This window comes from Coturnix japonica, chromosome 6, assembly GCF_054131305.1.
Source record: "Coturnix japonica strain WE chromosome 6, WE-NBRP24, whole genome shotgun sequence".
In the NCBI taxonomy this organism is placed as follows: Eukaryota; Metazoa; Chordata; class Aves; order Galliformes; family Phasianidae; genus Coturnix; species Coturnix japonica.
Genome location: NC_140668.1, coordinates 38,265,936 through 38,280,263, shown reverse-complemented (window position 1 = coordinate 38,280,263; position 14,328 = coordinate 38,265,936). Strand labels below are relative to the sequence as shown.

The 14,328-nt window shown below is 57.9% G+C and overlaps 2 protein-coding genes across 6 annotated transcripts in view; both read left to right on the top strand.

Moving 5' to 3' along the window:
- Positions 1-14,328, top strand: part of GSE1 (Gse1 coiled-coil protein) — a 79,659-nt gene that overhangs the window by 27,041 nt on the left and 38,290 nt on the right. The gene's annotated exons all lie outside the window — the stretch shown is intronic.
- LOC146760588 (uncharacterized) lies at positions 120-3,766 on the top strand. The gene is made up of 2 exons (XM_085551912.1): positions 120-186; positions 666-3,766. Exon 2 carries the CDS (start codon positions 885-887, stop codon positions 2,028-2,030), a length of 1,146 nt encoding a protein of 381 aa, XP_085408038.1. The 5' UTR covers positions 120-186; positions 666-884; the 3' UTR covers positions 2,031-3,766.

Below are 14,328 nucleotides of genomic sequence, written 5' to 3'. Positions count from 1 at the left end.
AATGGAAGGGAGAATGGCAGCGGGGAAGAAAGGCAGCTCCTCTGGTCGTTCAGAGCGCGTGCGCGTGTGCGAGCAGATGGGTGAGCCTGTGTGGTTTGTGGGTGTGCCCCCGCGGGGCTGTGTGCGTGTGAGGCAAGCGTGCGCGAGGCCGTGTGTGCTTGGCAGCGTGTTTGTATAACCTTGTGGGTAGGTGTTGGGTGGAACGATGGCAAACGGTGGCTTGGCTGGTGCCGGGGGGGGTGCTTTGTGGATGGAAGGGGGGCTTTGCAAGCACTTTGCAATCGGGTGTGCTTGTAGCTGTAAGGTGTGTGTGCTCAGAGCTTGTTTGCACACTGGGGGTGGAAGATATGTGTGCTTGAGTGTGTGTGTGCACACACCCAGGCCTTTTACAAGGAGGGGGGTGGTGGTGAGTGTGTGTGTGTGTTGGCTCTGGGGCAGGGAGAATTACAGTGGAGACAGTGGCTTTGGAAGGGGGCCAGGGCTCCCGCTGTCTCGGGGAGGGGTACGAGGGAGGGTGCACTGGGACATGCAGCTCAGCAAGCAGAACATTTTATCGCTTCCTGACATGCTGACACCCAGGATGGGGCTGCAGGTTTTGGGCTGGGTAGAGCTCAGGTGGGGGCTGGTTTTAATCTTCCTGCTCCTTCTGATCCCTTCTTTCCCAGCCGCTGTGCTCCTTGTCACCGTGGGGTGAAACAGCTTCAGCAGTGCCAGATCTGAATGCAGGGTTTGGCATGACAGCCTGCAGTGTGAACTTTGAGATATGGCCTTTCCCTGTGCTGGAGTTCCCCTGTAGTGGTCGAGGTGGGGGAGGATGTGAACCAGGTGCCATAGAGACTCCTAAGTGCCATAGGGTGACATAGGGACCCCTTGGTGGCAGCACCATGCTCAGGGCTATGGGCATTCCAAGGGGCCTGTGTGCCCCTGGGGGTGGTCACGGGGCATGTTTGGGGTTGGTAAGAGGTGCCAGAGGAGCGAAGGGCAGCGAGGCCCTGTGGGGGGGCAGCGGGGACAAAGCTTGGCACTGCATACAAGCCCGCGTGTTCCTGTGTGACCGCTCCGGGAAGCCTGCCAAGGGGATTGCCCTTGAAATAGCACTTTCCGTGCCCTGGCTTCCCTTGCTGCTCAGCCAGGGCTTGGGGGAAGGCGGGGGGAAGGTTAAGGGGGGGTCCTCTACTGGTTCCTTGCATCCAGCCCCCCCCCCCCCTTTTCCCAGCACCCCATTTGTGGGCAGTCACAGCATGGTGTGGGAGGAAGCGCAACCCCAATGCTCCTGTGCTGATAACAGCAGCCGCCTTATCACGGGGCTTCTGCAAGAGCGGATGGCACGGCCCCCACCCCCCAGCCCTTATCTGCCTCCCCTCGTCTGCCTCGGCCGTTGTGCTCGGCTCACAGTCCCCCATTGCCCGTGGGGTCGGCCCTTTGGCAAGGCCTCGCCGCTTGGCAGCCTGCCCCCTCTATCCTTTTTGAAGTTTAAAATCCATTTAAGTCAAGAGGAGGGAAAGTTATTGCCGCTAAAGCCCCTTGCGTTTAGCAGTAAATCCTCTTTGCTGCTCTGGCACAGCCTCTTAGCACCAGCGGGGCCGTATGGGTGTCTCTGGGGTAAAGGGGCAGGGGGAGGAGATGCCAGGCTGCTTTTGCCCCCAGCAGCACTGCAGTTTGCTTGCTCACCATTTGCTCACCACCTCCTTGCTTGGTCCACAATGCTTTTGCCATTGCCCCCCTCTGCAGCCTGGTGCAGAAGCAGGTTCATGTCCCTGCACTCCCGTGTACTGGGGAAGTTTGAAGCCATCCTGTTCAAAGCAGAAGCGTGCCCCCAGCTCTCTCACCACCACCCTTTTGCTCTCTGCTTCCTCTTCTTCCTCTCTCTGGAAGGGCTGGTGGCTCTGATCCCCCTCCGAGCAGGTGGGCAGCCCCACAGCCCCCCTGTCCTCAGCTCTGCATCACCCACTGAGGCCACTTGTGTCCCCAGGCACCTACAGGGACATATTTCCCCTGGCGCCCTTCTGTCTCCAGCACAGAGGGCTTGATGGGCCGGCACGGTGCATGGCAGCGTTTTTATTTGATTTCCCTTCTCCTGTGCTGGTGATATTTAAATATTAATGTCTGCCTCTAATTGCTGTGTCAGAGGAACGGGTCGGTGCGGGAGTGAGTTGCAGGGGAGGCAGCGCCAGCTCATTTTGTTGTCTTGGGGAGTGTTTGCAGAGGAGAAATGTTTGTGCTCGCCCGTGTGTAGACACATATGTGTGTATTTACACCGCTGAGATCTGCTTGGATCACTGCAGCGTGCAGTGGGGAGACCCTTTCTGTGGGAGGGGTCCCTGTGCCAGGGATGGGGATAGATGTGCTGCAAGGGGAGGGCACGGTGCCCCCGGAATAATGGGGTGGGATGAGTATTGGATGCAGTAGGATGGATGGGATGGGGGTGCCACCCTCTGCCTTCCCAGGAAGTGGGGATGAGCTGCCCGCCCCCAGCCACATCTCCACTCTCTGGGAACCCTCTTTCAACCCCGGGCCCAGTGGGAGGAATGCAAGGTGAGATGCAAGAGCCGTCGTGGGTGGTGAGCTGGGGCTGTGCCCGGTGTGGTGAGTTTGGCTCCGGGGGCTTGAGGCCTCCAAACCTCAACAGCTGGGCAATGGGGGGGGGATGGAGCAACCCCATTGGCACTGAGGCTCGTACTTCTGGCATTGGGGCATGCAGTGGGGCAGCACTAAGCAACTCAGCATTCGGGAGGGCTGCAAGCAGAGAGATATCTATGGGACTGGCAAAATTACACGTCCTTTAAAACTGGGTTGGAGCACAGGTTGATGTACCAAACCAGGGGTGCACGTGCCACCGGGGACGGGAGGGTTAACCACGGGAGGAGGGGGGGGTTCCCGCGGGCAGAGTGCAGTCAGATGCTTGTGCGCTCGCTTCCTGTAATAAAGCGAACGCCGGCGTGCTTGTCACCTGCTCTCTGTTGTGCTGCCAACAGGCAGACATGCTGCTTCTTGCTGCGGGCCCTGGCGCGCTCCCCACCACCTCTCCTCCCTCCTCGCGCCCCGGGCGCGCTCCCGCTGCCAGCATCCAGCACGGCACAGCAGGTGTTTCGGGGAGGGTGCGACGCTGCCTGTTGCCGCTCGCCCTGCGCGGGCGGAGGTTGTTGAACCGTTCCTTGGTGCCGTTGAACCGCTCCTCGACGCTGTCGAACCGTTCCTTGCCTTCCCGGGGCAATGCTGAGGGTAATGGGGTGACGGGTGGGTGTCCATGCTCTGTGAGCGCGCATTGGATGCCCCATCCCTGCAGGCATTCAAGGCCAGGCTGGATGTGGCTCTGGGCAGCCTGGGCTGCTGGTTGGTGACCCTGCACATAGCAGGGGGTTGGATCTGGATGATCATCGTGGTCCTCTTCCCTGCTGCGCTGACCACTCAGCCACAGCATTGCCATCCCCATTAACCCACAGGCTCTGCGTTCAATGGGGTTGCTGCCATTAATCTCAACTGCGGGGAATTTGCACCTTGGGGAGGGTTTGGGAGGAGCTGGCCTCCATCCTGCTCCCCGGAAGGGCAGTGGGTTATTTTGGCAACACAGAGAGATCAGATGAAGCCAATGCCCGTCCCCAGCTGCTCGCTGTCGCCGTGGGGCCGCAGCATCCCGCCCCACTCTGACCGTGGCTGTCGGCTCCAGCTTTGTTTCCTCCATCTAACAATATGATGGGTTAGGGTCAAGCTGTGGATTCATCACTTGTTGGAAGACTTTGCAGAACAATAAAGGTGTCTAGCTTTATATCTGCTCGTATTTTATCCGCTCCGTGGCCTTTCCCCAACGCTGGCTGGGATTTACGGTGGGGGATATTTTAACGTGTCGAGGCGAGATGGGAAAGCCGAGGCCGCCCGCGCCTCCCAGCTCCCCCTCCCCACGCCTTTGCATTCAGTGCCTGTGCGCTGAAATATTTACCTTCCAGCTCCTCTGACAGTTCAAGCCGTCTCGTGAAGCAAAGGTTATTGAACTGCGAATGTTATGACATTACATTTTTGTGTCTGCACTTTCAAGATGCGTGATGCAGCCTGAATGATAAGTGATCTCAGGGTTAAGGGTGGGCTTTTCTTTGCTTTTTTTTTTTTTCCTTCCCCTCCGCTCTCTCCTTTCTGTTTTCCTCCCCAGCTCGGCACAGGCTCTTGGCTCTGCTGGGACTTGATAACGCTCCCTTTTATTGCCCTGCCTTTGCATTCCGTGCGTTCGGGGCTGGGGTTGTGGGGAGGGTTTGGGGCCGGAGATGGGACAGCTCTATTGCTGTGTTGCTGCACCATGCTGGGCTCTCCCCAGGAAGGCATGAAGCTTTCAGTGTACCCTTAGTGGGGTGTCCCTTCTTTGCTATGGGCACTCACCCATGCCCATTTCACACCCCCAGTTTGGGGACCACCAAGTGACCCAGGGGGCATTTGAGCATGGGGACAAGTGACAGCAGGGATGGCCCACCCTATACACACTAGAGGGCAGCAACAAACTGGAGCAGCACTGCAGGGCCAGGCTGCCATCGCTCCCAGGGATATTTGGGGGCTGGGGTCGGGATTTGTCCCCATGCAGCAGGCTGGCAGGCACTGATGGATCTGCAGGCAGCTTCATCCAGCCGGAGGTTCCGAAATGCAATCAAGCAGCAGCATGATGAGATCCAAATGCTCGCCACAGCAGCCCTAAGCCAATCTGACCCGTGGTGTAATATCGTTCCGGGAGCAAATTAATTAAGTTATTCCATAAATTTGGCCACGCTCACTGCTGGTGAATCACATCTGCCCGTGCCTCCCGGGCTCCCCTTGGCATTGCCCTGCAGCACTTGGGGATGGATCTCAGCCCCACATTGCCCCAAGGTGTGGGGTCGGGGTCAGCAGCACTAACAGGATCCAGCTGTGCCGGCGGAGAAAAAGAGGTCAGGGCCCGGGAAATTAAATGTTCATAAATGTAGGCCCAAGCGCTTAAAAAGTAGGGCAGTGCCATTAAATCTCATTAAAGTTTAATACCTATCAGTGCCACTTCAGGCAGCCCTTGGACATTGCTTTAATTTGATGGGTGTTAAGGGAGAATTATCAAATAATTGTGCTGGCTGGGGACTTGCTTTTATCATGTTACATGGAAAGCTCTCCCGGCTTTGTGCCTCACATCAAAACAGCACGGGGAGGTATTGTTTGAGGGGGAGGGAGGGTGTATTATGGGGGGGGGGCGGGTCCTGGCTGCTGGGGGAAGGATGAGGGATGGGAGAGATGTTGGCTGGGGGGTGGCACAGGGCTTGAGCCACCCCGGATGGCAGCATTAGGGCACCTGCGTCCCCAAGGGTGGCATGGGGATGGTGACCATCCTGCTGTTGCCATAGCTCTTCCCATTGGCCCCACATCCCGTGGCAGCACAGCAGGCATTGCTAATTACTTCTGATTTTTGGACAGGGGCTGGAAGGTGGGTGGAGTTGCATCTGGAACATGCAGAGCACGGTGGGGTTGGGGATGCGGGTGCAGAGGCGCGCTCAGGACCATGCATTTTTTATAGGGTGCACCCAGGGTTATTTTGATTTCCTTCTATTTTTTTTCCACTCCTTCCGGCCATAAAAGCCCCAGTTGATGAAGAATTAGTGCCAGGCTGTTAGTCCTGGGTTTTATGAGATAACCCGGGTGCAAGGTGCTGCCGTGTAAATGTCTGGGCCGGGGGAGCGCGGGGAAGGGGAGAGCTGAGCCACTGCTATGAATTATTCAGCAGTGCCTGATTTCACATTATTCTCACTGATACTTTTACAACCTGTCAGTAAATAAAAAGATTCTACATTATTTATAGAAATGGACCCGAATTGGTTAGGGGAATTTACTGTTGCTATTATTAGGGACCGCTCAGCACCACGTTAATGAGAGCTGGGGTATGGCAAACGGTGCTTTCCATTGGTGTGTCCCCATGCCCAGCTCTTCTGCCTGCCTGGAGGTGTGATGTAGGGTCTGTATGGTGTTGGGCTGCTTGGGAACATCATGGTGGGGACATCATGGTGGGGTCATCTGCTCAATTGGTTGGGGACATCTCATTGGGAGCATCTTCTTGCTGGGGACGTCTGCCACATTGGTTGGAAAGTCTCCTTGTTGAGGGCATCTCACCCTGCCTGGCTCAACACACAGGTGGGGTTGCTAGGAGGTGCCCAGAGCACCATAGGACACAGTTGTGCAGCTGAGCCCGGTGGGGCTGAGCAAAGAGAAGCCGAAACCCAAGAACTTAATGGTTTGTTTCCACTGTCCTAAGGTGCTTGCTACAAGCCTGCCGGTGACAGTTTTATTGGCAGGCAGGCCATGCTAGAAGGATTGTAGGCTATTTACAGTGTTGAGGCCATGACTTTGTGAGCAGACAGTTAACATAAATTCACATGATGGATCAGTTATCACTTCATTGAACTTGTGGCGGATCCATTGAAGGCTGTGCAGTAACATACTGTTTCCTGGCTCTGCACAGCGCTGGGATACATTAAATACACTTTATTTATAGCTTACCATTGCTGCACTGTGGGCAGGAGAATGCAGCTTTTGCAACTATCATCTAATTTTATGATGAGCATTAAAGCAAGGCCTATAATTTGCACCTTTTTATTCATTAGACACTGGTGCAGCCATAAGTCAAGAATGCCCAGGGATTTAGATGCAGATCCAGAAGATAAACTATTGACAAGCCAGATGTATTTTTACATTAGTGTGCCTTTACAATAGTTTATGTTGAGAGTGGAATATAAATTGCATTATTAAATACGAACCACTCTTGTAACCACTGCTTTGCCTGCTTATTTGAAGGAAGGATGGGATTCAGCGCCGCAGAGTGCGGGGCTTTGCCCAATCGCTCAGCGTTGGACGGGTGGATTTGATGTGCTTTATTTTCGCCCTGGATGTGCTGGAGCAGCACAAGCCGTGTGTGCCTGGAGCTCTCTGTGCCTTTAACCTCCCATTTCCCCACTCCTCTTTATGCCCTCCTGGATTTTGGAAGCACTGGGTGCTGGGGCTTTGCTCTGCCACCCATGGCTGTCCCCAAGGGGCATCGTTGGCCCTGGTGGCCAATGGACAGCAATGGCCACGTGGCACCAACCTCTCCCTCCCAAAGCACCAGTCAGCCCTGGCCAGCAGCGAGTTAAATCCTTTTGTTTCCGAGGGAATACAGTTTATATTATGAGCATGAATAAAAGATGGTTGTGCTAGGGGTAGCTGTCAGTATCTTTGCTGTGTATAAAGGCTTCTACTGTAGCTTGACAGTAAAAGACTGTGTTCGGGGACTGATGTGGTTTCTCAAAGGAGCTAAATAAATAAGGGACGCTTATTTTTACACCAGTAAAGGCTGCTGGAAATTTAAAGCCCTGTTTATCTCTCTGAAATCGTGGTGTTTATTGTTATCTCATGTAGGGGGAATTTGCATGTTCGCTAATAATTAACTGAACCCGGCGCTTCTCCCTCCTGTACGTGCCACAGCCCTGCTGCTATCTGCAGGGAGGGAACGCTGGCAAATCGAAGGCAAATATTGAACAAGCCTGGGCTGGGCACAGTGTTCCAGTACCCCATCCCGCTGCACGTCACCCTATATGTATCCATGGGGCTGTAGGTGTACGGATGAGACACCCCCATCGCTGCCCATCGTGGTGCAGTGTTTCCCTGGAAGCAAGCATCAGCTCCTGGGCACATAAAGGCTTGGAAGCAGCGGGGCAGAGCACCTGCCCCTTTGTGCCCACAGCTAACAGGCATCCCATCCCGGTCCCCGCAGCACCAGATGCTGCCGCTCCGTGTCACACCGTCATCTCGCTAGCGGAGTGTAACGGGGAGAGCAGTCGGTGCCTTTGTTTCTAGTGCTCTTCACACAGCTGTCACTTCCAGTGATCAGTAGAAAAATCATCACCCCACAGGATCATACATATGGAACGGTGTCTGTGCGGAATATTTATTGTAACATGTGTTGGGGCCGCGCTGGTCACGAGCCCTGGGTCTGGCTCGCCCTTGCAAGGATGCTGTCATCCCTCAGGTCTGCCTGCTGGGACCACACATTGTCCCCAAGGCAGTGTCCCCAAGGCAGTGTGTCCCCAAGGCGGTGTGTCCCCATCACACACTGCGTGAACAGACCTGGCAGTGGATCGGGGCCGCAGGGACTCTGGGCTAATTGTGCTCAGCTGCTCATGGAGCAGTGTATTCTGCCTGTCCCCTGGCTTGCTGTTCCCATAGGATGTCCCCAGTCCTGGTGGTAGCTGAGATGCTGCTGTGTGCAGCCCCAGCCCTCCCAGCTGAACCTCAGAGACAAGCAGCCCTTTGCTGGGGTCACCTGTGGAGTGGCTTTTGGGGTCTCCAAACTGGGCCGTACCGAGGAGGGTGAAGGTACCCAGGGATTCTCAAGGGAATCAAGTCCCCAAGCTGAGCCTCAGTGGGGACAGGGATGGGGATGGGGAGGGGGAAATCTTCGTCTCTGGAGCTGTCAGCTCAGCACCTTTCATGTGTGATGGGTAAACAACGCGGAGCGCCCGCCTGGGAAGGCTGTTGGATCCCTGCTGGTGCTAAAGCAGCGTCTGGCAGGGATGGGGAACGTGCCGTCGCCTGCGTGAGGCACCGCGGACGTGACGCCCTGCTGGGGCTCACTGCTGCCTGCTTCAGCAATGGGAGACAGCAGGGCAACACTGGAGCTTTTGGGTGGCCAGAGACATTCCCAGGGGGGCATTCAGCTCCCTGAATTATCCCGTGGGGCTGCAGCATCCCTCAGCAGAATGGGTTCTTGTTGCTAACAGCCCCAAAATGCACAGCTTGTCCCCACGTTCCCATCCCCATTCCTCCCTGTCACCCCATAGCTTGCAGGGCCCTGTGCCCTATGGCTGTGGGTTTCCTCTGGCAGGGCACAGCGTGGGGATGCACAGATGCTGTGCAGGCAGCGAGGGGGTCACCGGGTCCCCTAAGCACATGGCTGGGGGAAGGTGTCACCGGCGCCTTTTGGCACCCGCCGCCACACGAGCGCGCTCCTCTGACAGCTTTATCAAGCCTCCAGACTTCCCAATTCCATTGTTCCTGACATCTGTTTCGGTAAGTGATTAATTGCAATTAGTGAACAGTTTGAAAGCCCGTGGAAGAATATTCAGCAGAAAACTCGTCAAGATTAATGAGTGGTGGCAGTTGTCAGAAGGGCTGCTGCCTCGCCGTGACGCGCGGCGTGGAGGTGCAGGAGGATGGGAGAGCCCCCTCCCTCCTCACACATCGTCCCCTCCTCCCAGAGAATAACACAGGATGATTTTTCATCCGAATGCATGAATTATCCGCTAATGCGCTATTAATAAAGCACTGTGGAGTTTCACCGAGATTAGGTCCTAAATCATGCAGAATGAATTTTAATGAGTCCAAAAGACACCGGCATTAGACGCTCTTAGGGACCTGGAGAAAATACAGGGGGTCACCCTGGGGGATGAAACCCCTGGGGGTGGGCTGGGCTGGGTGGTGGCAGAGGGGCTGGGAGCTGTCATGCAGCCCTTTGCTCCGGGGGCATCAGGGTGTGCCGTGCCGCGCTGCGTGCGTGCATGAGTGCGCGCAGCGGAGCTGGCTGCCTTTGTGCGGCACTGTAAGGAGGCTGCTTTGCAGGGAATTAGCTCGTTGGGCTGTGACTCAGAGCAAAGAGCTCTCTAAATAGCACTGCCTAAGTCAGCGTGAGGGCTGCTTGCTCCTCGTGGGAGCGGTGACGGGCACCTGGGGACAGAGCGTGTCCTGCTCAGCTGGCTGTGCAGGGTGGCTGTGGTTTGGGGACCCGATGTCCTCCACCTCGCTGCCCCAAATTCCTGCAGGAGATGGAGGAGTTTTGCTCCTGCAGTGAGTTTCCCAGCCCTTTGCAATGTGCCTTTGTGCTCGGGTTTGCCTTTGCATGTCCTGGCCCCAAGTTGGCCGGTGGTGGCACACTGGTGGTCCTGAGGGCAGGCAGAGCTGCAGGGCTGGGAGGGAGGGCATGACATCTGCTTTGTAAACTGCTTTTAATGGTGAGGTCAGAGCAGCTTGGCACCCCAAAGCAGATGGCTGTGGCATGATCCTCACCCATGAAGTTCCCCTTTAACAGACCATGACCGGAGGGGTGCGATGTGGGGAGCATCCTTCACCCCCTGCCTTGCTATGCTCATCCCCAACGGGTGCACAGCAGCAGGGACAGGCTTCCTGCCTTCCCCTTTCCCATAGGGATGCCGTTGTCCACGCAGACCTCAGGCTTCGCACAGCCTCTCTGACCCCAACACAGGCACCGAGACTTGTTTATTGCAGGGCTTTTCCCATGGCTCCATCCTGACAAGCACTGGGCTACACGGGGCGTCCACTTCCCCGCCCGGCAGCCTGGCCCTGTCACCTCCCGTTGATTTATTGCTCTTTTGGGCACTGGGTGGCAGGGGTCGGGAGGTCTCGCCGTCAGCCGCCCTTTGTTGGTGTCCGGCACAATGACCCGGCACAGGCTGTTTGTTCGGCACGTCGGGTAATTACCGTGCTGGGGGAGAATGGGGGTCAGGGAGGCAGAGCTGTGCCGTGACCCGCCGACGGCGAGACCCTGCGGGGCTGGGGGCTCGTCCTTCCCCTGGCACCATCTGCTCGCAGGCGGCCGCTGCGAGAGAGCGACGGGACTGAGGCTCCGTCGGCGACGCAGCGCTCAGACGGACGGACAGATGGTGGTGGGTTTGAAGAGGTAGAGTGTGTACTTTGTTCTGGAGAGCTCGGGGAAAAAAAAAAAGAGAGAGGGAGAAAAAGAGAGGAGAGGGAGGGGACGTCCTCCCATCTTCCCGCTGTGCTGCTCTATGGGGGCTGTCATCGTGCCAGGGATGCTGGCACTCGCTGTGTGCTGGGGGCGGAATGAGATGCACTGGGGTCCCCATCCACGGTGGTGGGGGGTTGTCCCTGTGATGTGGCCATGCCCTTATCTGCAAGGATCTGACCTTGGCGTGCTCCCCTCCTGCTGTCATGGCACGGCACGGCACGGCACGTACCCGCCTGCGAGCGGTGCCAGCTGGGTCGGGGCTGATGCAAGTGGCGTTCCTAGGCAAACCCGGCTTCTTATGAACCGGCTGGGCCAGCGGCAGGGAGGAGCGGGCGTCGGGTCCCTGCAGCGGTGCTGCCGACCCGCTGGACTCGCTGGGGGAGCGGCAGCGTGGGTTTGGCAGCTTGGCTTCTTGTGCAATAGGTGGAGCCGGCAGCTCCTGCGGCCCCGCAGACGCTTTGTGCAGCGGCGTCTGCCCGGCGCGTCCCGGCATCGCCGCCTGGAGCCGAGCGGACCGCTTTTGACGCCCATGCAACGGTGTCTCACCGTGGCCTTCAGCCAGGGCTGGGTGCGCTGGCAGCCTGCCTGCCCTCTATGCTGGCCCTATGGGTCAGCTTCCAGCAGGCCATGTAGCTGATGGGGTGATGCTGGAGCACCGGAGCAATGCCTAATGCCATGTGGTTGGACCAAGGCTATGAGCAGGTGGGCTATGGGGACGCAGCATGGGATGTTCACATGGGATGTTCACATCCCTAACGTTTGTACACGGGTTCATAGGGCTGTGCCCAGCTGCTGTGCGGACCCCATCCCGCTGCCTGCCCCACCTCGGGGCTGTGCACGCCCAAGAGCTGCCGCTGCAATCCTGACTTTGCCGTCTGTTAATTAACGCCCGCGCCAGGTCTGGCCCCGCGTTACACTTCATTATACGATTGCGATCGGGGCCGCTCCTCCTTCCCGGCCGACTCCGGCTGGATAATTAGGTGTGTGTTCTCCCGCGTGCAGACAGACACTTAATACGGCTTTAATCACCTGCTCCAGCAGCTCCCACCCACTGCCCTGCGCCCGCACGGAGCCGAGCCGCTGTGTTTCTGCTGCCGAGAAAACTCGCGTCCGCCTTAATTACAGCCTGTGGATGCCTGCTGCAAACGCCCTATGCTGATGCCTGGTGTGGATACACGGTGCAAATACCCGGTGCCAATGCTCGGGGCATATGCACTGTGCTGGTGGCTGGTGCAAATGCCACCCGGGCTGGGGCTCATCCTGCAAGGGGCCTCTCGCTGGAGCTGGAGCAGGCGGCCTGTCGGCTCCTCGCAGGTGTAAGCACAGACTCTGCGGCGCTCGAGCTTCTGTGCGGCAGGCGCGTGCCAGCACACTGCTGTGCCTTGCGAAGGTAGCAGCCATCTGCACTGTGATAAAAAGCCCTGAGGATGATAAATAGACAAGTAGCACTTTTATTGGATTGCAGTTTCGAAGCAGCCACTTTGGGTTTGGCACGGTGCTAACGACAGACTCTGCACGGCGCTGAGCCCCGGCCGGGAAGCAGCCCCTGCTCCAAGAGAAGTGGGACAGAGCTCTGATTTTGGGGAGGGACGTGGCACTGTCCCACGGTGCTGGCCTCCAGCATGGGGAGCTTCTTAGCTCCTCCTTTCCCCTCTGTATTGCAAGGATGATGCTTCTGCATCATCTACCCAGGAGCGGTTTGGGGCCAGGGGGGTGAGCATCGCGTTGTGCCCTGTGCCGGGGGCAGGCCAGCTGGCACGACATGGGGCTGGCGCACGCCGTGGTGCCCCAGCTGCTGTGCTGGCCTCTCCGTCACCTGCGAGAAGCAGCTTGTTTGTCAATAATGGAGCAGAGAAAATTGCAGCCGAAATGTGTCTCGGATCTGCTTTGTGTTTCCTTAATGCGTTCACCCTGGAGGTGCCTGCTCACAAGCGTACAAAGGCTGCCGGGAGGGATGAAGGGGTGGGGGGACGGGCCCTGGGCTCACACATGGCCCCATGTAGGCTCTGTTACCACCTGCCCTGGGCAGCCCCTGGTCCCTATGCATGCTCTGACCCCACCACCCACAACAGTGCACTTCCAGGGCTTGGCCCCCATGCACTGGGTATCCCCGTGCTCACAGGGATGGGCTTCAGCTCCAGAGGGCACAGGACCGTGGGTGACATGGCACTGTGAAGCGGTGATGGAGGGCAGCTGTGAGCTCCAGGGCCAGGTCAGGGGGGTGATTCCTCATCCTTTGGCACAGCCGCCAAGTTGGAAACCCATTATCGGGGACTTTCCTATCCCCTCCCTCTCCTCCCGCTGCTGGGACAGGGCGCTCTGATGTTGGGGACAGCTTGGGGCTAGTACCCATAAGGACAGCGATGCCATTTAGGAGACACAAGTCTGCAGAATGCCGTTTGTGTGTCTGCCCCAAAAGCCCTTCCCAGCCCCGAACGCCGCCAAAAAGCAGCCGAGCCGCGTGGCTGGGCGGCTCTGTGCCGGCGGCACAACTTGTGCAAGGCAATAGGGCGGGATGACGCTAACGGAGAGCCGGGACCGACCTTCTGGGTGAGCAGAGAAGACCTGCTGGAGAGGTTTCTCGCTGAGCTGGCTCTCCCGCTGTCAGAAAAGACAGCTATGTCATAAAACAAGTATTTTTGGCCGGCCCGCCGCCTCCCAGGTGACACCGCCGCAGCCGCTCTGCCCGCAGGGCGATGAATTCCCGTGTGAGTCACGGCCAGGGGAAGAGCAGAGCTGTGCTCAGCACCCCACTGTTGTCCCCATTCCGCTGCCACCGGCTGCGCTGCCGTCCCTGCCCACGCGGAGGTGTCTCCATGAGGTTTAGATCTGTGGGGTGACAGTGTCGCCATATCCCTGCGCTTTTGGGGTGGGAGGAGAAGGGTGATGACCCCCCTGTATTGGTTGGGAGGATGTTGCCGTGCCCCCTTGCGTAGGTGGCAGTTGGAGCATTCCTATCCCCTTCCACATCCCCTTTGCTCATGGGGACACTTTTGGGGGTCCTCCAGAATAGAGCACATTGGGGTCTCAAGCAGCAGAGGGATCCATCCCCATAGCAGGGGCACTCAGGGTGCAGTGGGGCCATCCCCACGCCGTGCCAGCCCCACACCTGCGTGCAGGGGCCATGCAGCTGCCTGCCCGGGCGTGCATCCCAGGAATTTGGCAGGGCTGGAGGGTGATGGCTGCCTCCCCCTGCCCTCTGACCCGCCGGGATGATACAAGCCGTCTTCTGTTTCTCCTCAGCCTGACTGCGGGGTCAGGACAACAGCTCTCGCTGTCTCGCTCGCTGTGATAAAACGGCTCACGACACAATAGATCTGTCAGGCTGCTGGCATGGCTGGAGGCCCGCGGTGAGGAGGGGGGGCAGCGGGTGCTTGGGGTGCCCTTACAACCCCAGCATGGCCGTGTTGGGGCTGCCCTGGTGCCTACAGCTTTTGGCACACTCATGCCATGAGTTTTGCCCAGCCTCAGCACAGGGAAGGGGGGCATAGGAGTGGGATTTCTTGGCAGCATGGAGTTCTGGCTCGGGGCTGTGCTCTCTGGCTGCTCGCCCTGGCCCTGCCAGCCTTGGCACCTCCAAAAATCCATCTGGAGGG